This window comes from Equus asinus, chromosome 20 (genome assembly GCF_041296235.1).
Source record: "Equus asinus isolate D_3611 breed Donkey chromosome 20, EquAss-T2T_v2, whole genome shotgun sequence".
NCBI classification, from domain to species: Eukaryota; Metazoa; Chordata; class Mammalia; order Perissodactyla; family Equidae; genus Equus; species Equus asinus.
Genome location: NC_091809.1, coordinates 89135764 through 89163265, shown reverse-complemented (window position 1 = coordinate 89163265; position 27502 = coordinate 89135764). Strand labels below are relative to the sequence as shown.

The 27502-nt window shown below is 35.2% G+C and overlaps 1 protein-coding gene and 2 pseudogenes across 1 annotated transcript; 1 reads left to right on the top strand and 2 right to left on the bottom strand.

Annotated features, from left to right (window-relative positions):
- The first annotated feature begins 15576 nt into the window (after window positions 1-15576).
- On the top strand, window positions 15577-16545 carry LOC106828938 (olfactory receptor 52N5-like). Its single transcript, XM_014837749.3, has one exon. The coding sequence runs from the start codon at window positions 15577-15579 to the stop codon at window positions 16543-16545; it is 969 nt and encodes a 322-aa protein (XP_014693235.3).
- A 5347-nt stretch (window positions 16546-21892) lies between these two features.
- Window positions 21893-22132, bottom strand: LOC106829004 (dolichyl-diphosphooligosaccharide--protein glycosyltransferase subunit TMEM258 pseudogene; annotated as a pseudogene).
- Window positions 22133-25481: 3349 nt separating this feature from the next.
- LOC106828939 (putative olfactory receptor 56B2) lies at window positions 25482-26428 on the bottom strand (annotated as a pseudogene).
- Window positions 26429-27502: the final 1074 nt, after the last annotated feature.

Sequence of the window (27502 nt, the reverse complement as noted above, 5' to 3'; positions counted from 1 at the left end):
AATTAGATAGAAGGAAGATGAACGCAAAACATAAAGAAGAAATTCATATGTGACAGCATACTTTCACTCAGGTACGGTATCATACATTTTCCATGATCTACACCAGACTATATGTTCTGAAACTATAGTTGGGAGATTTAGAACTAATTCTGGATTTATATCCCAGTGACTTTCTCTTACTTTTTCTTCATCATCAGTTTTAATCAGGTCATTGATATCAACTCACTGCAACTTTCCTCTAGTGTATGCAAGTAAAATGTGTTCTCAACCCTGTGAGAGAGTCATTATGTGTCTTGTCTATGTTTGTAATCTTCCCTGTAGATAAGAAATAAAATGGTTTTTCAGGACACTTTCCTGCCTGGGTAGTCTTTGAAGCTAAAATTCAGTTTATCAGTTATGCTGATAGTATGTATACAGGTAAAAACAGCAGTCATGGATTTTAAAAGAAGAGTGTGTAGTAAACATCATATTGGAAAAAGCTGTGCAGACCAATTTTCTCAAGTAATAAAGAATACATATAATATACTGGTTAGCCCTCCAAAATAATAAATGCAATACACAACTCAAAATACCTATGCTGTTTCTAAAAATCAAATCATTTTTCCTCACTTATTCACTAATACCAGATATTTTCTCCACTGAGTAAAATCGCTTCCTAAGAATAGTCATGGATACTACATAAGTAATTCTCACAACTACCAAATGTGTGAAAATGTCTTGGATATGGTCTCTCTATATAATCTCTCTGCTCAATAATCTCCCTTTCCTGGCTCATTGATCATCAATGATCTATCTCCAGTTTCCTCCAGTATTATCTCTGGAACAACTAACAGAACACTTGAAGTGTGGTCCATGGACCTGTGAGGGCCTCAAGATCATTTCAGGAAATCTGTGATGTCACAAACAAGTTTCATAGTAATATTAAGGCATTACTTTCCTTTTTCAGTTTCATTCTCTTACTAACATACCAAGGAGTTTCCCAGAGTCCGCATGATGGGTGATTATTATTGTAAAATAAACTATGTCAAGATTTGGAAGATCTGCATAACTCAATGAACCAATATTTCTAAACGACAAATGTCTGATGTTACAAAATGATAAATGTTTAAGAACTAACTCGAGTACAAGATAGTGGAATGGGTTTTAATGTAACAGAGTACCAAAAGTCCATTGATATGGTTTCAGATTCTACATAGCAACCAACCTTTAGGAAACTATTTGTTGTCAATTTTGGCTGTAGTATCAAAGAAGAATATCCACAATTAACTGAAAAAGTTATGAAAGACTCAACTCCTCCCGCCTTGCAACTATATATCTATCTGAGGTCATATTTTCTTCATAAATGTTAAACAAAACAATTCATTTCAGAAGGTTGCACTCAGAAGCAGATATGAGAATCTAGACATTGTCTATTGTCAGGCATTAAAATACTTGTAAAATATAAATTAATATGACTTTATTCTATTTTTGTTTTTAAAATATAATAATTTTTCACAAAAACTTGTGTTTTATGGTAACAGTAGATTTATTACTGCTATTTTAAAATTAATTAATAAACAAAATTTCTGATTTAATTTTGAACAAAGTTAATGTTTCTAGACATGAACCACATAAGGTGAAGCTCTTTAGGGTTTTGGTAAAGTTTAATGGCTTCAATTGAATAGAAGACCAACAATTTTGAGAATTACTTATCAACTATTTCTGTGAGGTCTTTCTTCTATTCCTCTTCTTTAAATTGAGGTATAACTTATATAGAGTACAGTGCACAAATCTTAAGTATACCTATGTTACTAGCACTTAGACCCAATTATAGAACCTTCTAACATCCCACTGATTTTCCCAGGGCCCCCAAAGACAACCACAATTTTGGCTTTGGTATCATAGATTTCTTTGTGCTTGTTTTTATACTTTACTTCACAGAGATAACAGAGGATGTACTCTTTTATGCCTAGCATTTCTCACTCAACTGTAAGTTTGTGAGATTCATCCATACTGCTTTGCATAGCAGCACTTTATTCTTTTTCAATGCTGTGGAGTATTACATTGTTTAAGTTATATAATAAATAAAAGTATAGTAAATAAATATAAGTAATATATATTTTATTAAAATTTATATATGTAAATGTTATTTATATATAAATATATATATATGAAGATTCTTTCATTGTTTCATTGATGGACATTGTTTTCAATTAGGGGGTATTATTAACAATACCTTGGACATTCATGTACATGTCCTTTGGTGGATATCAGTACTAATCTTTTTTCAAGTAATTTTATTTGGATTATAATGGTTTATAACATATAATTTCGGGTGTACATAACTGTTTATCAGTTTCTGAATACACTTCATCATGCTCACCCCAGTAGTGTAATTTTTACCCATTGCTATACATATGTGACCTTTACCCCCTTCCCCTGTGATAACCACTAATCTGTTCTCTTTATCCATGTGTTGGTTATCTTCCACACATGAATGAAATCACACGGTATTTGTCTTTCTCTGTCTGGCTTATATCGCTTAACATCATACCCTCAAGGTCCATCCATGTTGTTGCAAATGGGATAAATTTGTCTTTTTTATGATTGAGTAGTATTCCATTGTATACATATACTACATTTTCTTTATCCATTCATCTGAAGAAGAGCACTTCGGTGGCTGCCACATTTTGGCTATTATGAATAATGCAACAATGAACATAGAGGTTCATAAATCTCTTTGAACCACTGATTTCAAGTTCTTTGGATAAATACCCAATACTGGGATATCTGGGTCATACAGTATGTCTATTTTTAATTATTTGAGAAATCTCCATACTATTTTCCCACGTGGCTGCACCAGTTTACATTCCCACCAGCAGTGTATTAGTGTTCCCTTTTCTCCACATCCTCTCCAAAATATATTGCTTTTTGTCTTGGTTATTATAGCCCTTCTGACCAGCGTAAGGTGATATCTCATTGCAGTTTTGACTTGCAAATCCGTAATAATTAGCGATGTTGAGCATCATTTCATGTGTCTGTTGGCCATCTGTATATCTTCCTCGGAAAAAAAATGTTTGTTCATATCCTCTGCCCATTTTTTGAAAGGGTTGCTTTTGTTTTTTTGTTGTTGAGTTGTATGAGTTCTTTATATATCTTGGAGATCAACCAAGTGTCTAATAAATGATTTTTAAATATTTTCTCCCTGTTGGTGGGTTGTCTTTCCATTTTGTTCATGGTTTCCTTTGCTTTGCAGAAGCTTTTTAGTCTGATTCAGTTCAATTTTTCACTTTTTCTTTTGTTTCCCTTGCCCAAGTAGACACGGTATTCAAAAAGATGTTGCTAAGACAAATGTCAGAGAGTGTACTGCCTATAGTTTGTTCTAGGAATTTTGTGGTTTCAGGTGTTACATTCAAATCTTTAATCATTTAGAGTCAATTTTTGTGTATGGTGCAAGACAATGGTCTACTTTCATTCTTTTGCATGTGGCTGTCCAATTGTCCCAACACGATTTATTGAAGAGATTTTCCTTTTCCCATTGTATGTTATTGGCTCCTTTGTCAAACATTAACTGCCCATAGATGTGTGGTTTTATTTCTGGGCTTTCAGTTCTGATCCATTGATCTCTTTATCTGTTTTTGTGCCAGTAACATGGTGTTTTGATTACTATAGCTTTATAGTATCCTTTGAAGTCAGGGATTGTGATGCCTCCAGCTTTGTTCTTTTTTCTCAAGATTGCTTTGGCTATTAAGGGTCTTTTGTTATTCCATATAAATTTTTGGATTCTTTATTCTATTTCTGTGAATAATGTCATTGTGATTCTAACTGAGATTGCATTGAATTTGTAGATTGCTTTAGGTAGTATGGACATTTTACTTATGTTTATTCTTCTGACTCATGAACATGGAATATCTTTCCATTTCTTTATGTCTTCTTCAATTTCTTTCAACAATGTTTTCTAATTTTCAGTGTACAAGTCTTTCATCTCTTTGGTTAAGTTTATTCCTAGGTATTTTATTCTTTTTGTTGTGATTGTAAATTGGATTGTATTCTTGATTGCTCTTTCTGTGAATTCATTGTTAACGTGTAGGAATGCAGCTGATTTTTTAAAATAGATTTTGCACCCTGAAACTTTGCTGTAATTGTTGATTATTTCTAGAAGTTTTCTGGTGGATTCTTTAGGGCTTTCTATATATATATAGAATCATGTCATCGGAAAATAGTAAAAGTTTGACTTCGTCCTTTACTACTTGGATTCCTTTTATTTCTTTTTCTTGGCTAATTGCTCTAACCAAAACCTCCAGTACTGTGTTGAATAGGAGTGGCTAGAGTGTACACCCTTGTCTTGTTCCTTTACTTAGAGGGATGGCTTTCAGTTTTTTACCGTTAAGTAGTACGTTGACTGTGGGTTTGTCATATATGGTCTTTATTTTGTTGAGGTAATTTCCTTCTATACCCATCTTATTGAGAGTTTTTATCATAAATGGATGTTAGATCTTGTCAAATGCTTTCTCTGCATCTATTGAAATGATCAGGTGATTCTTATTCCTCATTTTCTTAATGTAGTTTGTTGATTGACTGATTTTCAGATGTTGAACCATCCATGTGGAGCTGGAATAAATCCCACTTGATCTTCACTTATGGTCCTTTTAATGTATTGCTGTATTTGGTTTGCCAATATTTTGTTGATGACTTTTGCATCTATGTTCATCAGCAGTATTGGCCTGGGGTTTTCCTTCTTTGTTTTGCACTGGTCTGGTTTTGGTATCAGGGTAATTTTGGCCTCTTAGAATGTGTTAGGAAGAGTACCATGTTCCTCAATTTTTTAGAATACTTTGAAAAAGAAAAGTATTAAATCTTCTTTCAATGTTTGGTAGAAGTCTCCAGATAAGCCATGTGGTCCTGGACTTCTGTTTTTCAGAAGGTTTTTGATTACCTTTTCAATTTCTTTATTTGTACTTAGTCTATTCAGATTCTTTATTTCTACTTGGTTCAGATTTGGGGGGTTGTATGAGTCTAGGTATTCATCCATTTCTTCTAGGTAATCGAATTTGTGGAGATATACTTTTTCACAGCATTCTCTTATACTCCTTCTTATTTCTGCAGACTCTGTTGTAATTTCTACTCGTTCATTTCTAATTTTATTTATTTGTAGCCTTCTCTGTTTTTTCTTGGTGAGTCTGTCTAAAGGTTTCTCAATTTTGTTTATCTTCTCAAAGAACCAGCTCTTAGTTTCACTAATTATTTCTACTGTTTTTGTAGTGTGTATTCCATTTATTTCTGCTCTGATTTTTACAATTTCCCTCCTTCTGCTGACTTTGGGCTTTGTTTATTCTTCTTTTTCTAGCTCTTGTAAGTGCATTTTAAGAATACTTATTTGAGATTTTTCTTGCTTGTTGAGGTGGACCTCTATTGCTATTAATTTCCCTCTTATGACTGATTTTGCTGCATCCCATAAGAGTTGGTATGTTGTATTTTCATTCTCATTTGTCTCCAGGTATTTCTTAATTTCCCCTTTGATTTCTTCAATGATCCAATGATTCTCCAATATCATGTTGTTTAGTCTCCATATATTTCTGAATTTTCCAGTTTTTTCCTTGTGGTTGATTTCTAGCAACATAGTATTGTCATTGGAAAAGATGGTTGGGATGATTTAAATCTTCTCAAATTGATTGAGGCTTGACTTGTTTCCTGACATATTGTCTACCTTTGATAAAGATCCATGTGCACTCGAGGAGAATGTATATTCTGCTGTTTTGGGATGGAATGCTGTTTTGTGGATGGACCTCGAAGGTATTATGCTAAGCAAAATTAGAAATGATGAAATTTGGCCATTTGTAACAGCATAGTTGGACCTCTAGGGTATTATGCTAAGTGAAATAAGTCAGAGGGAGAAAGTCAAATACCATATGATCTCACTTGCAAGTAGAAGATAATAACAACAACAAGCAATCACATAGAGACAGCGATTGGATTTGTGGTTACCAGAGGGGAAGGGGGTAAAGAGAGGGTAAAAGGGATGATTAGGCACATGTGTGTGGTCATGGGTTATAATTAGTATTTGGGTGCTGGGCATGATGTAATCTACACATAAATTGAAATATAATGATGTACACCTGAAATTTATCTAATGTTATAAACCAATCTTACCACAATAATAATTAATAATTATGGTCTACTCGAATATAATGACAAGTGAAAGGAACAAAATATTTATTGTATGATTTCATTTATGTAAATCTCAGAAGCAGGCAAAAATAACTTACGGTGTTAGAAACGAGGATGATGTTAAATTTGAGAATCAGAGTCTAGGTAATGATTGGACAGGGAATGGAGGGTATTTTTGAGAAGCTGCCAATGATTTTGTTCGTGACCTGAATGGTAATTACAGGGTGCATCCACTTGGCGATATTCCATGAAGCTATACACTTATGACGTATGCTCTTGTTTGCATGCATATTAAGCTTTGGTAAAATATTTATTCAAAATAATACGTCTTGAGCACATTTTCAGATCTTTCTAAACTGTGAAACATTTTCTTCCTTGCCACTTATGTGATCTGTCTGTTTATGGCTTACAAAGTATATATACTTTCTTTCCTTTCAAAAGGGTGTTAAATTTGGTGTAAATAATATGTGTATTTGTACAAATTATAGTCGTGCAACATAAACAAGATAATCATGAGAAAAATAAAAGCCTCCATCTTGAAAATCTATTCCACCTGATTCCTTGTCAGAGAAAAAGCCTCTTAAAAATACTGTGTGTGTATGTGTATGTTCTCTTTCTTCTTTTGGTGATTACTTCCTTTACTCCAAGCTAGTTTGAATTTTAATTCAATTGCCAAGTACTCTGTTACAAACAATGAAGATTTTAACTCAATTACAATATCTGTTAACTGTGTGTTATTTATATATGTGTGTGCCATGTACACACGTGTATATGTATATATAAAAAAATATACATTTATATATGTATATATATAAATCACACACCCACACATTAAATATTATATAATATAAATATGCTGTAATATTAATATTATAAAATTAAACATATACATTAAATATGTGTGTGTGTAGTTTCTTTTTTTCCCTATGACTTACAAGCTCAATGTTAATCAGTTATATCTCTAATTTTCTGTTCTAACATCATTACTACTTGCTATGATTCTGGAAATCTTCCAAGATTTGTTTATAATTTGATTATAATAACTAAAAACTACTAAACAATATTTTAATTGCTGTAATTATATGAATATTGATATGCATATGGAGTATGAATGTATATTACTTTAAAGCCAAGTCAGGATTTGTATAATGTCACCATCCGTATTATTCTTCTAGAAGAATATCTCCAGCATCAATATTTTTCAGAGATATCTGCCAATATACTCCACTCTTAAAACAATGAAAGGATTTCTATGGAAAAGGAGCAAGCAGACATTTAGAAAATAACTTTTATGACAGAAAAGGGTGAATGATGGCAAAAATAACTGAGAAAAGGAAAATAAAATTGCAAAATCTCACAAAAAGGAAAGAAACATGCAATACAATGTAAAACATGAAGGACAAGTAAAGAGATATAGAATTCTGTCCAGGAGGGCAAAAGCTTAACTTTTAGGATTCACATTAAAAGATAAAGGTATTAAGGTGAGGGGAGAATTTATTCAAACAATTTTAAAATAATATTTCCTATAATGAAAATCGAAATTTGTATTTGAAAAAAACACCAAAATATCCAGAAAATTGTTGACAAAAGACTCAAACCTGGACACACTACTGTGAAATTGAAAAACATAAAGATAATGAAAAGACGCCCAGAGTTTTCAAGTGGAAAACAAACATTGAAATGTCAAAAATATCAGTTCACATTTACAGAATTGAAAAGGCTACCTACCAGCAAATATCGATGATGCAAGGCAAGGGAGCAGTTTTCTTACTTATGAAAAGATATAATTATATTAGACTAGAATTCTCTACTCACCCCAATAATCAAATGTGTGAACAGGAAATTTATCTTCGATATGACAAAAATGAATAATCAGTTTTCTTAGAAATTTATTTGAGGGGCCCACCCAGTGGTGCAGCAGTTAAGTTCGCATGTTGCGCTTCGGCAGCCAGGGGTTCGCCAGGCTTGATCCCTGGTGTGGACATGGCACTGCTTGGCACGCCATGCTGTGGTAGGCGTCCCACATACAAAGTAGAGGAAGATGGGCATGGATGTTAGCTCAGGGTCAGTCTTCCTCAGCAAAAAGAGAATGATGGGCAGCAGTTAGCTCAGGGCTAATCTTCCTCAAAAAAAAAAAAAAAAGAGAGAAATTTATTTGAGGATGCACTCCAGAAAAATGAGAGATTAAAGCAAAAATATGCTGATATATAGGATTCAAGAAGCAGTGGTTTCAGTCTAGGAAAGGAAAAAAAAAAAGAGTTCTCACAGCTCAAAACGGAGAATGTGAAGATAGAGACAATCCTTTAGACCAATTCTAAATTATTACAATTGTGTTCATTGAATTTCCCTTTATTACCATTACCAGAAATTCTTAAGATTATTGCTACAGCCTCTCTTGAGGGTAGTTAAGTAGATCAGTTCCAAAGATCCTTGCAGCTCCTCTTGAGAGTGTATTCTGCAAAGGATTTCTTACACTTTCTTTCTCATGTATAATGTTGTAATGAACATAGAAGTGCAGATATCTCGTAGAGATCCTGATTTCAATTCTTTTGGATGAATACCAAGAAGCGTAATTTCTGGATCATGTGTAGTGTTATTTAATATTTTTGAGGAACCTCCATATTCTTTTTCATAGTTGCTGCAACATTTTGCATTCCCAGCAAGAGTGTACAAGTATTCCAATTTCCCCACTTTCTCACCAACACTCGTCTTTTTTTTTTTTAATAACCATTCTGATAGATATCTGGTGATATCTCATTGTGGTTTTGATTTGCATTTCCCTCATGATTAATGATGTTGAGTATATTTTCGTGTACCTGTTGACCCTTTGTATGTCTTCTTAGGAAAAATGTCTGTACAGCCCTTATCCCATTTTTTAATTGGTTTATTAGGTTTTTTTTTTACAATTGAATTGTAGGAGTTCCTTATATATTTTGGGTATTAATCCTTTATAAGATGTATAGTTGATGAATATCTTCTCACATTCCACAGATTGCCTTTGCACTCTGTTGATTGCATCCTACTTTCATTAAAATGATCCCAGCTCATTTCTTCTGAGAATTTTTTGAAATCTTTCATCCACTGCTAATCAATCACTTCCCCTTACTATTTTTCTTAACTATACTTTGTTGTTACATGCCTTTTTGCATTTGTTACTTTTTAGTGCCAGAAAGAATATAGAACTCTCCTCTTTTTAACTCATAACCATATCTTTATTTCCATTTTATAAACAGGAATTGTCTTGTATAAACAACTAAGGAAAGTGAGTTGAATAAATTCATTTGAACTAATGTGTGAATCACTGAGAATTCATGTCTCCACTGCTTGGTATTTATCCAAAGAACATGAAAATATTGCTGCATAAAGATATTTTCACCTCTGTGTTCATTGCAGTATTATTCACAGTAGCCAAGACTTGGAAGCAACCTAAGTGCCCATGAAGGGACGAATGGATAAAGAAGATGTGGTGTATATACACACAATGGAATACTGCTCAGCCATAAAAAAAAGGATGAAATCTGGCCACTTGTGACAACATTGATGGAACTTGAGGCTATTATGCTAAGTGAAATAAGTCAGAGGAACAAAGCCAAATACCATATGATCTCACTCATAAATAAAAGATGAAAATAACAACAAACAAACACATAGAGATAGAGATTGGATTGGTGGTTACCAGAGGGGAAGGGGGGAGGAGGGAGGAGGATGAAAGCGGTGATTAGGCACATGTGTGTGGTCATCAGTTATTATTCAGTATTTGGGTGCTGGCTGTGATGTAATCTACACAGAAATCAAAATATTAGATGCGCACCTGAAATTTATATAATGTTATTAAACCAATGTTACCACAGTCAAAAGTAAAATGGAATAAAATATACTTTATGAGATATAATTATGTAACTTGTATAGGTTTAAAACATAACACATATATTGACTTGATACATTTATATATTGCAATATGATTACCACCATAGCATTAGTTAACTCCTCACATAATTATCATTTCTTTTTTGTGATGGGGACAATTAAGATCTAGTCTCTGAGCAACTTTGGAGTTTATCACAGAGCATTGTCGTCTGTGTATAATCACTATGCTGTGCGTTAGGTCTCCAGAACTGGTATCTACCACTTCCAAGTTTGCCCCTTTAAATAAAATATACCCAATTTTCTCCACCCCCAAGCTTCTGATAACCTCCATTCTACTCTCTGTTTTTATGAGTTTGGCTTTTTTGTGTTCCACATATGAGTGATACCATACAGTATTTTTCTTTCTCTATCTGACTTATCTTGCTTAGCATAATGCCCTCAAAATCCATCCACGTTGTCACAAATGGCAGGATCTCCTTCTTTTCCAAGGCTGAATAATATTCCATTGTGTCTATATGTAAATAGAAACTTTCAGTGATGAAATATGTAGCTTGCAAATTATGATTTTGATTTAAGAAGAAAACATTATATATACATAGAAATGAAGTCACATAGAATTCTAATAGCGAGCATTCTTTAGTGTCAGAAGTATTTTTATTTTAAAATGTTTTGATTTGTACACAATTCTCTTTTTAAATTAATGAGTGTAATATTTTAAAATTCAGAATAACAAACCGCTAAATACTTATTATAAAATGACGCACATGTATACATTTTGCTTTATTTTTAATTGCCTTAGTTAAGAATTTCCAACTTCTAACACTAATGGGGAGAAAAGTGTATCATGAGAATTACTTTCTGGACTGCTCTTGTTGGGGGGCCACCTATAGTTTGGAGTGTTACTTTTTCTGAATATATGAACTTTTGTGTTATGCTTTCCCTTAGGGCTCTGTAATCTCCAGGGGGGCCTAGGCTCTGTTTCACAGTGAGACTTGGGTGTCCTGAGAATATGAGACTATGCCTGTTGCCTGAAGAAAATAATCTAAACTAAGCACTTCTGATCTAAGGTCTATCAGATGAAACTAGAGTGCTGCCATCATATACATTCCTGGATCCTCTCCCTGACATGAGCAACTTATACATTTCTGCTTGTTTGGAGCTACATTGTCTGTAAGATAATGCCTTCCAGACATTTCAATCCTGGGTTTATTGTATGACAAAGCCTAGTCTTGTTCTAGTCTTCTTCATCACAGGGATCAACAATATTGCCCTACAGAAGATGTTGTTGGTGATTTCTTAGTCTGGGAAGAGTTATGAACATATTCATCCACATTCAAAGCAGAATTAGTACTAACAGGGATGTGTGCTCTTATGTGGGCAAGGAAGAAGTAAGATGCTCTCAAAATCTTCTGTAGAGTATACAGAATTATTAGTTTACATTTATTCATTGTTACAAATATGTGGTAAAATGACAGAGACAGAGAATTAGACAATAATAACCTTAAAATGCTTTAGATCAAGAGAAGATAAATAGATCCTTTTCCCTAGAAGTCACTAGCCCACCCATCCTCAACCCATTTCCTTTCTTCGATTCATTCACAAGACTTGAAGTCTGCCAATATAACTCCAATGTACTTTTTTCAAATCTGGGCACTGTCTTCATTCGTGGGCTCAGATAGGTGCCAGATTTGACTCGTACACTAAAACAGCTCACAGATCAGTAAAGTTATATGATAAATATACAAATAGTTCTCACACGGATCACCAGGTTATCATCATCATGAAAAATGGGGAAAATATGAGGGTAGCAGAAAGGGAAAATGGTGACTTTAAAGTAGAGAACTTGGTTCGGCTTAAGAGAGAAGAGGATGTGTTTCATCAGCATTTAGTGTAGAGAGCACAAAATTCTGTATCTTCTGGCAAACTATTGAACATTTTGAATCTTTGTTAGATAAAATGGCTATGACTATGTTGAATTCGTAGACTCATTATAGGAATACCATTCAAATCACCTATGAACTTAAATAACAAATAGGTAAATATATTTAATAGGTAGATATAGGCAACTAATAGTAGTGCTGCTGTTTTTTCTGTAGGTATGTGGATAAATATATGTTTGTTTGCATGTTGGCTGTCTATACACAAGATAAACCTAAAAGAACCAGAGTAGAGACAAAGAAAGGCTTTATGCTGAGTGCCACCATGGCACATGGTGGATACTTAATGGAATTTTTGAAAATCTAACCAATGAAATTGTTTACTTAATTTAGGGTCTTGAAATATTCAGTCTCAGATATAACGCTGTGTGTCACTAATAAATTGAATTTGACGTTTCAGGAAAAACATTCCAAAACATCAGTAACCAAAAATTCTTAAACAGTCTCAGAGAATCTAAAACTCTCCTTTCTGGATCCAGCTTTTTCCTGACCTTCCTGTCCAGGGGACCGGGGAGAGGATTCTTCAGATGCCTGATAAGATTTTATTCTGCGTCCTAGAACCTAAATTCCTCTAAACAAATGCTGCCCTAGGCCATCTCTAGAGAAACGTAGCATGGAAGTGAGAAAGACGTGAAAAAACAAGCCACCTTGGCCTTCCTAAGTCTTAAATTGTATCTGATTCATCCTGATGTTTCTGGGGGCTGGGATTAAGTGATAATCTAAAGGAACCTGCTTTCTGCTTTAAACAGTCAGAGGTAACAGTGAATACTCTAGGTACTTTGTGTCAAGTGGCAGGCCAGTGTGGGATGAGCAAACAGCAGAAGCTGCAGTGATAGCATCAATCACAGTACTTTCTATCAGATCCTGGAGGCTTAGACATTGTGCAACACATGTTGATGAGGTACACTTTTTGTAGTATGGTGTGCGTCTTTGTGTCTTTCATTGAACAAGGTCCAGTGCAAGACTGAAGGAAGACATTGAGGTGAACTTCTATTCCTGTGCTTTTGTCATGTTGTACTTCTAATAGTTTCCTATGTTCTGTCTCCTTTTTTACTTTCCAAGAATCACAGGCAAAAATAAGGAAGTGGAAGGAGGTTCACGGTAATTTTGAATGGTACTTGTAACCAAATTACCCTCGCCTTTGAAAGAGAAAGTATGAATCATCCCACATAGTCTTCTTGTTCTTTACTGGGAAGATGGCTAGAGTGCTGAGCAAGCAGAAATTATAAGAAGCAGGAGCTGCGCAGGTCCCAAGTTAAAAACAAGAAGCCTTGTATTCCTCCAGAGAAAACAAACATAGAAAAGACTAAGTGAGAAATAAACCACTGATCCACTAGTAGTAAGCCTTTATAAAGGAATTGGTTTAGTGGAACAGATATGAAGTTTGAGCAAGAAACAGCTGGATTTCAGTCTAAATTAATCACTAATAACTTTGAGCAAGAAAAGTAAACATCCTGTACCTGGCTCAGGGAATTTAGTGACAATAGCTTACCCTGGACATTGGAATGCACAATCCTCTGTAAAAGAAGTGACACTCTATCTCAGGGTTCAAAGAAGCCTTTTCAATGTCAATATATGACAGAGAGACTTCCAAATATTGGAAAGAAATTAAGCAAAGTCAGCATAGGCTTGAAGTATATGTAGTATTTCAGGCTTGGCAAGTAGTCTAGCAACGTTTAATCGTGAAATGCTAGGATACAGTGACCACATAATTTATCACCCAAACCAGGATGCTTTTGGAGGCTTAGGGAATGGGAGGAAAGAAAACAGAAAAAAGGACGTAAGGCCTATGTTTTACTTTATTGAAAGGGATGCCAAGAAAATTGAGTCCTATGCTCAAATTTAGGAAAAGACATTGAATATTCTTGAGCAGTGGATTAAAATGTCTTCAAAATTATGCTATTGGACAATTTTGATTGAAAATACAAAAGGAAAAGCAAGCATTTAGTGATGTAGTTAGGTGATATTTAAAAGACAGTAAGAGTGGTGATAAAAAAAGGCTGATATTAGAAATATTTCTGGATTAAAAATAGATGTTTCTTTTATCTGAGGATAGAGTAGCAATAATAGACACGCTGAGTTGACATGAAAAGAGTAAGAACCAAGACCTTTTGTGCTATAAACGAATTATACCCAAGATGAGGTAGAGGAATACCTGAGAAGATGACAAAGATGTGGATAGATGATATAAATGATGAAAGCGTTATCCGAAAGACAGAAATCAGAAATAGAGTTCATTTTGGCATGGGGTATAGGTTGAAGTGATGAATTTAGTCTTGAATATGGTGAATTAAAAGTGTCCATGGAAATAAACAGTATGCATTTAGAAGGAGAATTCTTTTTTTTTTTTTTTTTTTTGGTGAGGAAGATTGGCACCGAGCTAACATGTGTTACCAATCTTCCTATTTTTGTTTGAGGGAGGTTGTCCCTGAGCTAACATCTGTGCCAGTCTTCCTCTATTTTGTTTATAGGATGCCTCCTCAATATGGCTTGATGAGCAGTGTGTAGGTCAGTGCCTGGGATGCGAACTCACAAACCCCAGGCTGCTGAAGCAGAATGTGCGAACTTAACCACTATGCCACTGGACCTGTCCCAGAACTCAACTATTTTGACATAGCTTTCCTATAAAATTATCTGAAAATTATCTTCATGTTGGCTCTACTTGAGTTAATGAAAGTGGAAATATTTCCAAGAGGGAGAAAGTAGACAGAATTCAGAAAATATGGTTCTGAAGAATGGTGTAAAAATAGAAGACATAGAAAGGTAATAGATAATGACATTGGAGGATTACAGGCTATTTGAGAAAAGGAGATTTCTTATTTCTCTCTTTCACAGGACAATCAAGTTGAATTGACCTTCATGACGACTATCCTTGAATCTCATATCCATATAGCATCTACACTTGCATTTGAAATTACTATATTCAATCTAGTAGGATACAAACCAAAGAGTTAAATAAACTCATTTTTCAGAACTCTTTGAGGTAGGTATTATAATCCTTTCATTATGGATGAGCAACTGAGGCTTTGACAGTGAAGCAAACCTCACCAAGTCATAGAATTTGTTTGAAAAGGGCTGAGATTTGAGTGAGATTTTATTTGGTATACATAACCATAAGCTTACCATTATATATTGCCACTCAAAATTAATGTAACAAACAAATTCCAGGCCATCCTTCATGCAATTATACGTTGTTGTCATAAGCTATCTGCTTTGTCAAACCAGGCTGCAGAGCAAAGAGACTGCAGGAATATTGCAGTCATAAGTGAATGTCATTTCTATTCCTGAATCTAGTTTTGTGACATTCAACATTATTCGATCTCTGCCTTATTTTTCTCTTTTATTTGATGATAAAACCATTACAACTTTGTAATTATGCCTTTAAAAATTACATTTACACTGCTTACAAAACTTTTAAAATATTACCTGTAATATAGTATTATTCAATAAATTGTGTATTTTCGTAGTCACTATTATTCAAAATTGTTGGTACTATTATAAATTTAATTTTATTCCAAATTTAAATTTGCATTCTCAAGGATGGTGCAATACATTTCTATCTCTTCATTCATTCTCCTCAGGATAGAGACTTCTGGGAAAATAGAGTTCCTCTATTGAATTAGTTATGCTGGTTTCCAACAATTCATATGTGGCCCCTAAATCTTTTATTCTTAATGGAATTCCTGGTTTGGAAAGAGTACATGGATGGATCTCCATACCATTCTGCACAATGTATATCATCTCCTTTGTAGGAAACCTTGGCCTTGTGTACCTCATTCATCGTGAAGAGTCCTTACATCGTCCAATGTATTTCTTTCTGGCCATGCTCTCCCTCATTGACCTCTTTACCTGCACCACTACTCTACCCAATGCACTCTGCATCTTCTGGTTCAATCTCAAAGAAATTAACTTCAATGCTTGCTTAGTCCAGATGTTCTTTGTCCATGGGTTCACGGGTGTGGAGTCTGGTGTGCTCATGCTCATGGCTCTGGACCGCTATGTGGCCATTTGTTACCCATTGCGTTATGCTACAATACTCACTAACCCTATCATTGCCAAAGCTGGGCTTGCCACCTTCCTGAGAGGTATGTTGCTCATGATCCCTTTCCCAATCTTGGCCAAGCATTTGCCCTTCTGCCAAAGCAATATTATCTCCCATACATATTGTGACCACATGTCAGTGGTGAAGTTATCCTGTGCCAGCATCAAGGTCAATGTCATCTATGGTCTGATGGTTGCCCTCTTGATTGGAGTGATTGACATCTGCTGTATATCCATATCTTACACTATGATCCTTCAGGCAGTGGTTAGCCTCTCATCAGCAGATGCTCGGCAGAAGGCCTTTAGCACCTGCACTGCCCATATATCTGCCATCATCATCACTTATGTTCCAGCTTTCTTCACATTCTTTACCCATCGTTTTGGGGGACACACCATTCCCCCTCCTCTTCACATCATTGTGGCTAATCTTTATCTTCTTCTTCCCCCAACTCTGAACCCTATTGTTTATGGGGTAAAGACAAAACAGATCCGAGACAATGTCACAAAGCTCTTACAGGGTGAAAAATGTGCAAGTATTCAGCACAAAAATTAGACAGGAGAAAGATAAATGAAAAACAACAAGGAAGAAACTCATGTGTGACATCATATATTCATTTATGTATGGTATCATATATTTTATTTTTCATGACCTATCCCAGATTATGTTCTCTGCAACTACAGTGTGGAAATCTGTAGGTAATCTGGATTTATATCCCAGTGACTTTCTATTATTTTTTCTCCACCACCAGTTTTAATCAGGTCGTCGATACAGGCTCACTACAACTTTCCTCTAATGTATCCATGTAAGATAAGGATACGTTGTGAGACAGTCTTAACCTTGTGAGAGAGTCATTAAGTGTCTTGTCTATGTTAGTAGTCCTCCTTGCAGATAAGAAATAAAATGGCATTTCAGGATGTTTTCCAGCCTGGGCATCTTTGAAGCTAAATTCAGTTTATCAATTATGCAGATAATATATATATATATACAGGTAAAAATGGCAGTCATGGATTTTAAAAGAAAGGCATTTAGTAAACATATTGTAAAATGCTGTGTAGACCAATTTACTCAAGAAATAAAGAATACATATAATAAATAGATTATCCATCAAAAGTAATAAATGCAATTCATGACTCAAAACATCTATGGTGTTTCTGAATATCAATTTATTTTTCTGCAGTTATTCAGTGATATCAGTTTTTGTCTATGGAATAAGATTATTTATGAAGCTTAGCCATGGATACTACATAAACAATGTTCACAAATAACAGGTGTTTGAAAGTGTCTTGGATATAATTTCTCCACATAATCTCTCAGCTCAATAATCTCTATTTCCTGGCTCACTGATCATCAGTGATGTATCTCCCATTTCCTCCACTTTTACCTCTAGAACATCTAATGCAACACTTGTTGGATTGTTGTCCACAGACCCTTGTGGACCTCAAGACCATTTCAGGGAATTTGTGATGTCACAACAATTTTCATAGTGATATTTAGGCACTATTTTCCTTTTTCAGTTTCATTCTCTTACTAATATGCAGAGGAGTTTTCAAGAGTCCACATGATGTGTGATTATTATTGGGAAATAAACTATGTCAGCACTTGGAAGATGTGCATAACTCAATGAGCCAATATTTCCAAATGATAAACATTTGCTGTTACAGAATGATAAATGTGTAAAGATTAATTCCAAAGCAAGATAGACCAATGGGTTTTAATGCAACAGAATACCAAAAGTCCGTTGATATGGTTTCAGATTCTACATTGCAAGTAATCTTTAGTCAACTATTGTCAATTTCGCATGTAGCATCAAAGGAGAATATCCATAGTTAACTAAAAAAGTTATTAAAAACTCAATTCCTCCCTCTTCCAGCTCTATATCTCTGTGAGGTCATATTTTCTTCATAAGTATTGTACAAAACACATATTTCAACAGGTTGCATGCAGAAGTGAATGTGAGCATCTAGCTGTAATCTAGTAAGTCAGACATTAAAATACTTACAAACAATTAAAATAATATGATTTTACATTATTTTTGGTTTTGAAATGCATAGTTATTTTCCATGGAAATACATTTTATAGTAACATAGTAGATTTATTATTGCTATTTTAAAATTAATTAACACAATATTTCTGTTTTAATTTTCAACACTGTTAATATTTAATTTTCAACACTATTAACCACATAAGCAAAAGCTCTTTAGGGTTTCAGTAACTTTTAATGGGGTCAATTGAATAATAAGATCAATAATTTTTGAGAATTGCTCATCAACCATTTCTGTGAGGTCTTCCTTTCATTCCTCTTCTTTAGCTTGAGGTATAACTTGCATAGAGTACAGTGCACAAGTCTTAAGTATGCCTAACTCACCAGCACCCATACTCAAGTATAGAATCTTTCCAGCATTGTAACGGTTTTCACATCAACCCCAAAGACAACCACAGTCTTGACCTCAGCATCATGGATTTCCTTCTATTTTGTTTTTTTCAACTTTATTTCATGGAAATAACACGACATGCACCCTTTTATGTCTAGCATCTCTCACGCAACAGTAAGTTTGTGAGACTCATCCATTTGCTTTGTACAGCAGTACTTCATTATTATTCGTTGCTGTGTAGTATTATAATTTTTTATATATAAAATACTAAATAAATATAAATAGTATATATTTTTATTAATTTTTATATATGTAAATGTTCTTTATCTCTTTCTGTCTCATTCTCTCTCTCTCTCTCTGTCTCTCTCTTTCTCTTCATTCTTTCATTCTGTCATTGATAGAAATTGTTTTCAATTTGGGGACATTACCGACTATCTTGAATAGTCTTTACATATGCTTCTGTGGATATAAGTGCTCTTTTCTTCTTTTGGGCATATATCCAGAAGTGTAATTTATGTAAAAACTGAGATAGTTTTTTCTGAATTTCTTTGAATTTTATAAAATTGACATTTTTGAAGGTTTTTTTAGTAGAGTGACTCTCATCTTAGATTGTCTAAAGATTCCTCATGGTTAGATTCAGATTATACATTTTTGGAATATATATCACATTTTTAGTCCTCAGTGCATCACACTAAAGGCATATGATATCAGTTTATTCCATTATTGGTAATGTAAACATTGATATTTGCTTAAGGTTGTCAATGCCTTCCAGACAAACACATTAGAAACACACTTGCAGTCCAACTAAGTTGGATTTAATACTTGCTGCGACACTCAGAAAACTGTGTGAAACTGTGAGACATCTCAGCAAAAGGATTTTAAAAGGGGCAGTTTTTTTAATTCTTAGAAAATGGAGCAAGGCAGAAATTGAATAATGACATTCTGTGGAGTTGAGAGACTCTCCTTCAGTATGTGGCAGATACTTGAAGTAGAGGAATCACACGGTCTTCTGTCTTTGATAACTAAACCACAGCATTCAGAAGCCAAAGGGTAGAAATAGAAGTAGCCTTAATTGTTATTACGCCTAGTAGCCCACGTTTTTCTTTCTCTCACTTTAACCTCTACTGGTAATAGGTTCTAATTTTCAAGAGTAGGGGCCTCTTCTACCAGAGGACACAGTACCTGAAACTATAGCTACTATTTGGTAAGTGTGGCTCACCATGCCTATAGAGTAGGAAATAGAGAAAGCAGACTGCTGGAAGAAATACTTGACCTAGATTCATCATGAGGAAATATGATTGCTTCTACCTAATGGTGGTGGGAAGATAATGTATGGAAGCAAGGAGAGTTCAATGAGAGACCTCTTGGTGCTTCCAATATCTGGTGACTATCAATGGGCAGATATAGCTTAAAAATACTAAAAATGGCATAAAAACCTAGCATCTTAGTCCCCTCACGGATAAACTTGTAGGATATTTGCCAGTGCAAAAGCCTAAACTAACTGACCTTCCAGCCATAGGTGAGGGAAATCTAGAATAGAATGTATAATAGGGACATGATGGTTATCATTTATGGCTTCAGGATCAACTACAGCAGTGGGTTTGTATTTTCTCCCATTTACTCTCCAGTTGCAAATTGACTTGCTTTTTAAAGAAACTTTGGCTACTAACTTTAAAAAGCCATGAAGGGGCCTGCCCCGTGGCCGAGTGGTTAAGTTCTTGCGCTCCGCTGTGGCGGTCCAGGGTTCGGATCCTGGGCGCAGACATGGCACTGCTCATCAGGTCACGTTGAGGCGGCGTCCCACATGCCACAACTAGAAGGACTCACAACTAAGATATACAACTATGTATGGGGGGGTTTGGGGAGTTAAAGCAGAAAAAAAAAAGCCATGAAAAACTAGGGTTAATATAATGTGGGACCCAATAGTGTTGGAGGTTGCAAGTGGTCAAATATACTAGATGCTGTTGCTACTCCCCCCATATTCACTTGGCACTCACTGTCCCTACAGTGTCTGAGTGCAAGCTATGACTCTGCTTGAGAGCTTTCTTCAGATATCAAGCAGGGAAATCCAGACGTAACCAGGAATTAAGTCACCTAAATCCCATTATTGGGACATGGAGGGCAAATACTCAAATTTTCTCACCTTATTGTTGGAAAATGATAATATGTGTCTCATAACATTATCCAAAAAACCCCCAGTGGTACTGAGCCCATTTACCCACAGCCAATAACCTTCTTACTTACATGCCTTGTGTTGACTTCCTTTTCTTCCCTGTCTTACATCCCTTCACATCAATATTTCCCAGTATCATCTTCAAAATAAAACATTTAAGTCAAATTCTTACCTCAGGTCTGTTTCTGGGAGAACTCCTTGATAACGTCTCTTCTAAATCTGACTATTGTCTGAGAAACCACTTACCCAAAGAGAGATGTTCAGTATTTAATTTATTTATAGTATGTACTAATACTAACCAGTTGGATAAAACAGAACATTATTATCCGCAATTTTAGGATGAAGTTCAAAGAGATTTAACAACTATTTTAGAATCATACAGATAATAAGAGGCCAATTTAGGGCTTGAAACCTGGTCTGTCTGATCCCAGAGCCAAAGTTTCTAACTAGTGCACTCTTTCTTTTATCTTAAACAACTACTGGCTATGAAGGAGAAAAATGAAACAAGTTATATTACTCAAATATTAAATGGAAAAGATTGACTCAATTATTTACTTTCCTCTAAATTGCTGCTAAGAAAAGATTACAAAAGAAACCACAAAGCACACAACAGTCATACAGTAATTTCAGGAATTATGGATAATAGCATTTATTGCAGTATAAGAATTAACAAAGGTTTATGTATAGACTGTTCAATTAATAACAAGGTGGCACTTATATAAAGTTCAAAAAGTATTCAATGTGGATAGAAGCCAAGAGACTGGTCGCAATTAGGTTAATAACTGCAAGGGCACATAGGTGGAGCAATTCCGATGTTGTGAAAATACATTTCTTGTCCTGATTTGTGTTCTCCTCACGATAATTCATAGAGTTGTGTAGTCATGACTCATGTTGTCTTCTGTGTGTTTGTTATACCTCAATTAAGATATTACTTAAAAATAAATTAACAATCTTTGAGTTTTTAAGTTAATTTAATATTTGTGTCTCAAAAATTTTAGCAGATTGCAACAATGGGCTAGGTAATGCACTAATCATGACAAATTTATAGTGAAAACATATTCTATTAGCCAAAAATATATGCATATTGAGAAGGTGCTTGGCATTATATAATGTGCTAACTTTACATCTGTGAAGGTTTTATAGTCTCTTTCAAGGGAAAGTTTAAATCTAGAGGTGAAGAGAGTCATGATAAGATACTTAACTTACAGTTTTTTTGTTTTTGTTTTTGCTTTTTGACTGTCACACATCTGCCTTTATTGTGAGCAGCAGGGGGATCACTTCCAGCAATAGTAAAAAAAAATAATTTACAAAAGCAGGGATTCAGTGAAGCTGCCTGGTTGGAACCCTTGGGTGCTCATACGTAGATGCCGACCCAGAGCAGCAAGAAGAGGGCTCCAAAGTCCGTGAAAAGCAAGGCCACCAAAGAGATGAGGAGCTCTTTATGGATATCCTGAATGTACTTGGTGGAGCTGACCTCATAAACGAACAACCAGGTGGTGAAGAACATGCCAATGGCCAACAACTCCATGGTCAGATGGAGGAAGACAGCCAGGTTCCCTGGGCAGGTATATCTGCTCATGGCCTCAAGCTCCATTTTGCTGGGCTCAGGGTATCCGCTGCTCTGCCCTTAACATACAGTTTTTTCAATGTAATTTTAGAGGCGTATCTCAGTTTGTGCGTTGGTGCAGGTGAGCTTTTATCTCTATCTAGTGCTAGTAAGATCTATAATTCAACGTTACTATTGCCAGATTTATGGGTCAACTATCAAGAAGAAACACCGGTTGATCCCTAGCCTGTTGTTAATGAATGAACTCAAACCCTTAACAAGAGCTCAAATAAAATGAACAGTGTTAATAAAATACTTGCCTGAAGAGAATAAGATGTGCTTTATTTTACACTTGGATTAGAAAAATAAGCTATATCATATCAGACACACAGTATTTAAGCTTCATAAATTGATTTTATTGTTACAATGTAAATTATTCCTTTGTTTTGTATTGGAGGATCCAGTGTAAGAAGCGTTTTTTCTTCTTTTTTGTTATCCACGACCCTGAGATCCCAGGAAGTTAAAACACAATGTACTAATAGCAACCCATGGCCTTGATTTACATGGTACTGACTCTTATTCTTCGTAGTCCATGTCACTTACAGAAGTAGGACACAGTTACAAAGCTCTATATGAATCAGACAGGATCTAGAGGTGGACTTGCACTTTCTCCAGGTGATTCCATGAGGCTCAATAAATCTCTAGATACAGTCCTGCAAGTGTCAAAATTCTTCCATACTAGTAGGACCCTCTGGAGAAGCTACATATCTAAAACCTCATAGCCAACTAGATACCATGGTACTTGTGATATAAATTAGAACTCAATGACTGTTAAATTTAAGATGAAGAAAATCTACTTCTTCAGTCAAAAGTATTCATTTATGGGGCCAGCTCCATGGCATAGTGGTTAAGTTCAGCGTGCTCCACTTCAGTGGCCTGCGTTTATGGGTTTGGATCCCAGACATGGATCTATACCACTCATCAAGCTATGCTATAGTGGTCAACCATATACAAAATAGAGGAAGACTGACACAGATGTTAGCTCAGGGCTAATTTTCTTCAAGCAAAAAAAGAGGAAGATTTGTGATAGATGTTATCTCAGGGCAAATCTTCCCGAGCAAAAAAAAAAAAAGTATTCCTTTAGAACTTACAATATCTGTCTGGCATTATGCTAACACGCTACTGATAGACAGATGAATAAGTCGTTAATCTCTTCATGGGATACTTGGTTCAGAGATCCACGTGTGTGTAACAGGCACATATGCTATGACACAACTGCTATATTATGAGAATTAAACAAGCTTCTCTGATAATGCAAATGAGATCTTTTGACTTAGCTTAGGGCAAGCCTGTACCTATCATTTAATTAGTTGATTGACAAAAAATATGAATTATCCCTTAATTAATAACATGTTAGAATAGATGTACCCCAAATTCCTACTAGTATTGATAAGCAAGAATATATAAAATAGTCCAGGTAGATGTGACAGTGCTATAGGATTAACTGAAGGAAAACCAATTCTGGCATTCATCTATATATTAACAACTTTTACCTAAGGGGGAAAGAACAATAGAGAACTTTATACCAGGACCACAATGCAATCAATGTTGTATCCTCATAAAATGACTTTTACTGAATCTTTGTTTTTTGTTATTTTCTTGGTCTTATGAGGTACACTATACGAAACAAGAAACATCAATTATTTTTATTACAGAGATGCTATTTGGAATGCCATAAATTATAACAATGTGTTATATTCATTAGGACTCATGCAAACTAATATATCTCCTATCTCAGTATCAGAAATGTGTGGTCTCCCCAAAACAACTGGCTTTCATTAAGCATTTATAAAACTTAAAATTTAGAATTCTTTCTTTTTGTGGTCAAAATGATTGAAGGAAAATTTGAAATCCTAAGTGTGGCAATTTTTAAGAAGCATGGTGTCAATTTCTGTTTGTGAGTATTGTAATTAGATTATATTTTCTTGTTCATATTTTGCATAGGACTTATTTCCATCAATATCTATTTTTACCCTATTTTACCACCAGCATTTTTGCATCTGGGTCAATTCAACAGTTAAATGAGTGAAGGGTTAATAAATAAACAATGAGCAGGAAATATAAAATGAATTTGAGTTGACTCTGAGATGACTTAGAGAAACCAAATGAGGTTTGATTGAACTTGGAGGATGACTTAAAGTAAGGAAGTCTTGAAAAAAATGATCAGTCTAGGATAGAAGCATAAAAGGCTTAAAGAAGGACAAAAAAAAAATGATCCTGAACATGATTGCCGTCTTTTGGTTATAATTATGGAGAATTTTTTAAGAAGAATGTAAAATAGATGTTGACAATATGAAAAACAGTCCTGATAACTTTTTCAGTCATGGTGTACCCTATGTATTTCATACACAGTGAAATCATGAGAGTGTGTCCCCACCCCAATATAAATTACATTGAATGTTTTGTCTGTTTTACTTTCTCAGGGCCCATTGTCCCCAGTAACGTTCCTCCTCTTTCTGAAAAATGCCCTTTTATTCCTTCTCAATTTATCACCATGGAACCTGTGATAATCACCTTAGAATACACAAGCCCCAAACTAGTTTAATAGTTCTAGAAGCTCTGAATTCAAAATATGAAGGTGCTCTGATCATATATAATTTTCAAAGTTTTACCAAGTTATATAGATATCTATTTATGTTGATATTCTTAAAGTTTTTCATTAGACATTCAGATTATAATATTTAATAGTCCATTAAAATTGTACTATTCTCATAATTTTTAATTCTTCTCTTCCTGGTATCCGAAGGACATTATTTGGTTCACTTATTGAGTGATGCATGAAAGATATGGCACTTGGACAGTGAGTAATTATTCCATAAATGATTTCCCCAACCAGACGTGGACAATGAGAATGGTTCACTGGGCATTTGTAATAGGAAAAAATATTCCAAATGATTCTGAAATGTCTTGGTCTAATGAATATGATTAATTTTGATAATCAATATTATCTTAGTTGTGAACTGAGAAATAGAGAAAGACATTATGAAGCAAGGAAAAAGGGTGCAGGAGATGCATATAAAGAAGATGTGAAAAGAGAGAGGTCTGAGAAACTACAGGTAGCATATTTCACATGCATTTCCCTTTAATTCCTTCAGACAATAAGCTTCATAATGTTGCTCTTTTTTATTAAGATTTTTGCTTTCAACCCAAACACTTCAAATATGTGTCACTTTTTCTTTGAGTTTCAATTGTTGCCACTGATTCCTTATAATAACTGAAAAGATACAAAGTGCCCCTTTTTCTTAGTTCTAGTGTCATTAAGGACACATTGGATATTGTATTCAGTAGATATCTTGAGAAATTAGAAAAGTGAGCATCATCTCTCCGTTAGCTGCTCTTATTTCAGAGTGAGAATGTTATATAAGCCCTGTATGAGCTCCTTGTTCTTGAGTGCATACACCATGGAGTTGAGGGCAGGAGGAATGACATTGGGTAGTACATTGAGTAGAACTGGGATGAAGGGAACTGTCAATGCTCTACTGTGGGTGATGGAAATGACAATGATGACTGTGTAGAAGAAAAGGATTAGGATGAGGTGGGAAGTGCAGGAACTTAGGGCCTTGGATGCAGCTTCTGCTGAGTTCAGCTTTAGCACAGAGTGAAATATCAAAGCATATGACAAAACAGTCAAACCCAAGTCACTCCCCATGAGTCTTCAGGCCAGATGGAGCTTTTAGATGCTGTGGATTGTCCTGTCGTCACAGAATAGGCTAGTGACTCCAAGAATAGAGCACAGACAGTGCTCAGTTTGGTTCCAGGAGCAGTAATGTTTCTGAGCAGCCAACATAGGCACTGGCATGGTAGACAGACTGTTCCTGAGTGCCATGAACACAGCTGCTTTGACCACAAATGATTCAGTAATTATTGTTGAGTAGTGTAGGTGTTAGAAAATGGCTACGTATCTATCTATAGCCATACAGACAAAAATTCCTGACTCCATGGCCACAAAACAAGGTATGACCTACATCTGAGCAAAGTACTCTGGGAGGCTGATGATCTGAGCATTAAACCATAAGATGGCCCAAATTTTGGACATGATGGTGGTAGCCAGGCCCATGTCCACCACAACCAGGATGCCCAAGAAACAGTACATAGGCTGGTGCAGGGTTGCCTCTTGATTGATGATGATCAGGATAAGCATGTTAGCACTGACAGCTAAGAGGTAGAGCAGAGCCAGGGCCAGGGAGAGCCAGTGCTGCCAGCTGTGAATGCCTAGGAATCCCTCAGAAGGAATTCAAAGACCTGGAACTCAGAACTCTTGGAATCTCTGAAATCCTGGAACATCCTTTACTAAAAGGAAATGTATTCAAGGTTAAAATTTTCAATAATGTCTGGCAGTATTTGAATTAGAGTCACCCAGGTCATGATATTGAAGAGGAAGAATTCAACATCTTTAATTTTCTCATCCCACCACTAACGTTATTGGACATTTATAATGAACTACGAACCACGGTATCACATTCTGTGTGTTAATTAATCATCACAAAAACCTCATAAGGCAGGTCACAGTAATTCCAGCTTCACAAAAAATGAGAAATAGAACATTAGAACAAACTGGGACCTTTGTTATTATCTTCTATCTTGTGAATCATGAAAGCTGGACAAATGGAAAGCAATCTGATATCACAGCCTGGCCGCTGAAATTTTATTTTGCTAAAGGGTTAGTTTCTTTAGAGATCAAGTGATAGACACTGAGTAAAGGTTTTTACACATGGAAACATTTAGGCAACATAGTAGTTAATAGAATCTAAGAAAAAAATTCATTTTTCGAAATGTGCTTGAGAATTTGTGAAATACTCATGAATATTATTTAATTTTTATTAAATTCTATGAGATAATTTTGTGCACCTTTTTTTGGGTGAGGAAACCGAGGTTCAAAAACGTTAATGAGAGCTCAGCCTGGTGGTGTATTGGTTAAGTTCAGCATGCTCTACTTCAGTGGATCAGGGTTTGTGGCTTTGGATCCCAAGTGTAGACATACACTGTTGATCAATCCATGTTGTGGTAGCAACCCACATAAAAAATAGAGGAAGTTTGCCACAGATGTTAGCTCAGGGTCAGTCTTCCTCAAGCAAAAAGAGGAGGATTAGCAGCAGATGTTAGCTCAGCACCAATATTCCCCCCCCCCCCCACACACACAAATGCTAATGGCATGTCTAAAGCCAAGCTTCTACAAAAGAGAGAAATATGATTGAGAAATCTCAGTATTCTTTGAGCCCAGTTGATTCTGGTTTTGAGTAAATTTCCCATAGTCTGACAGGGTTTTGCTTCTCGAATCAGTCCAGAGAGTCACAATATAATGACTAAAGGAGACATGAAAAAAATAAAAAACAATGAGTTTGAGATAAAAGTTTTGAG

Excerpts from the sequence above, each read along its gene's own strand:
- LOC106828938 (XM_014837749.3), top strand. The coding sequence starts at position 15,577 with ATGCTGGTTTCCAACAATTCATATGTGGCCCCTAAATCTTTTATTCTT.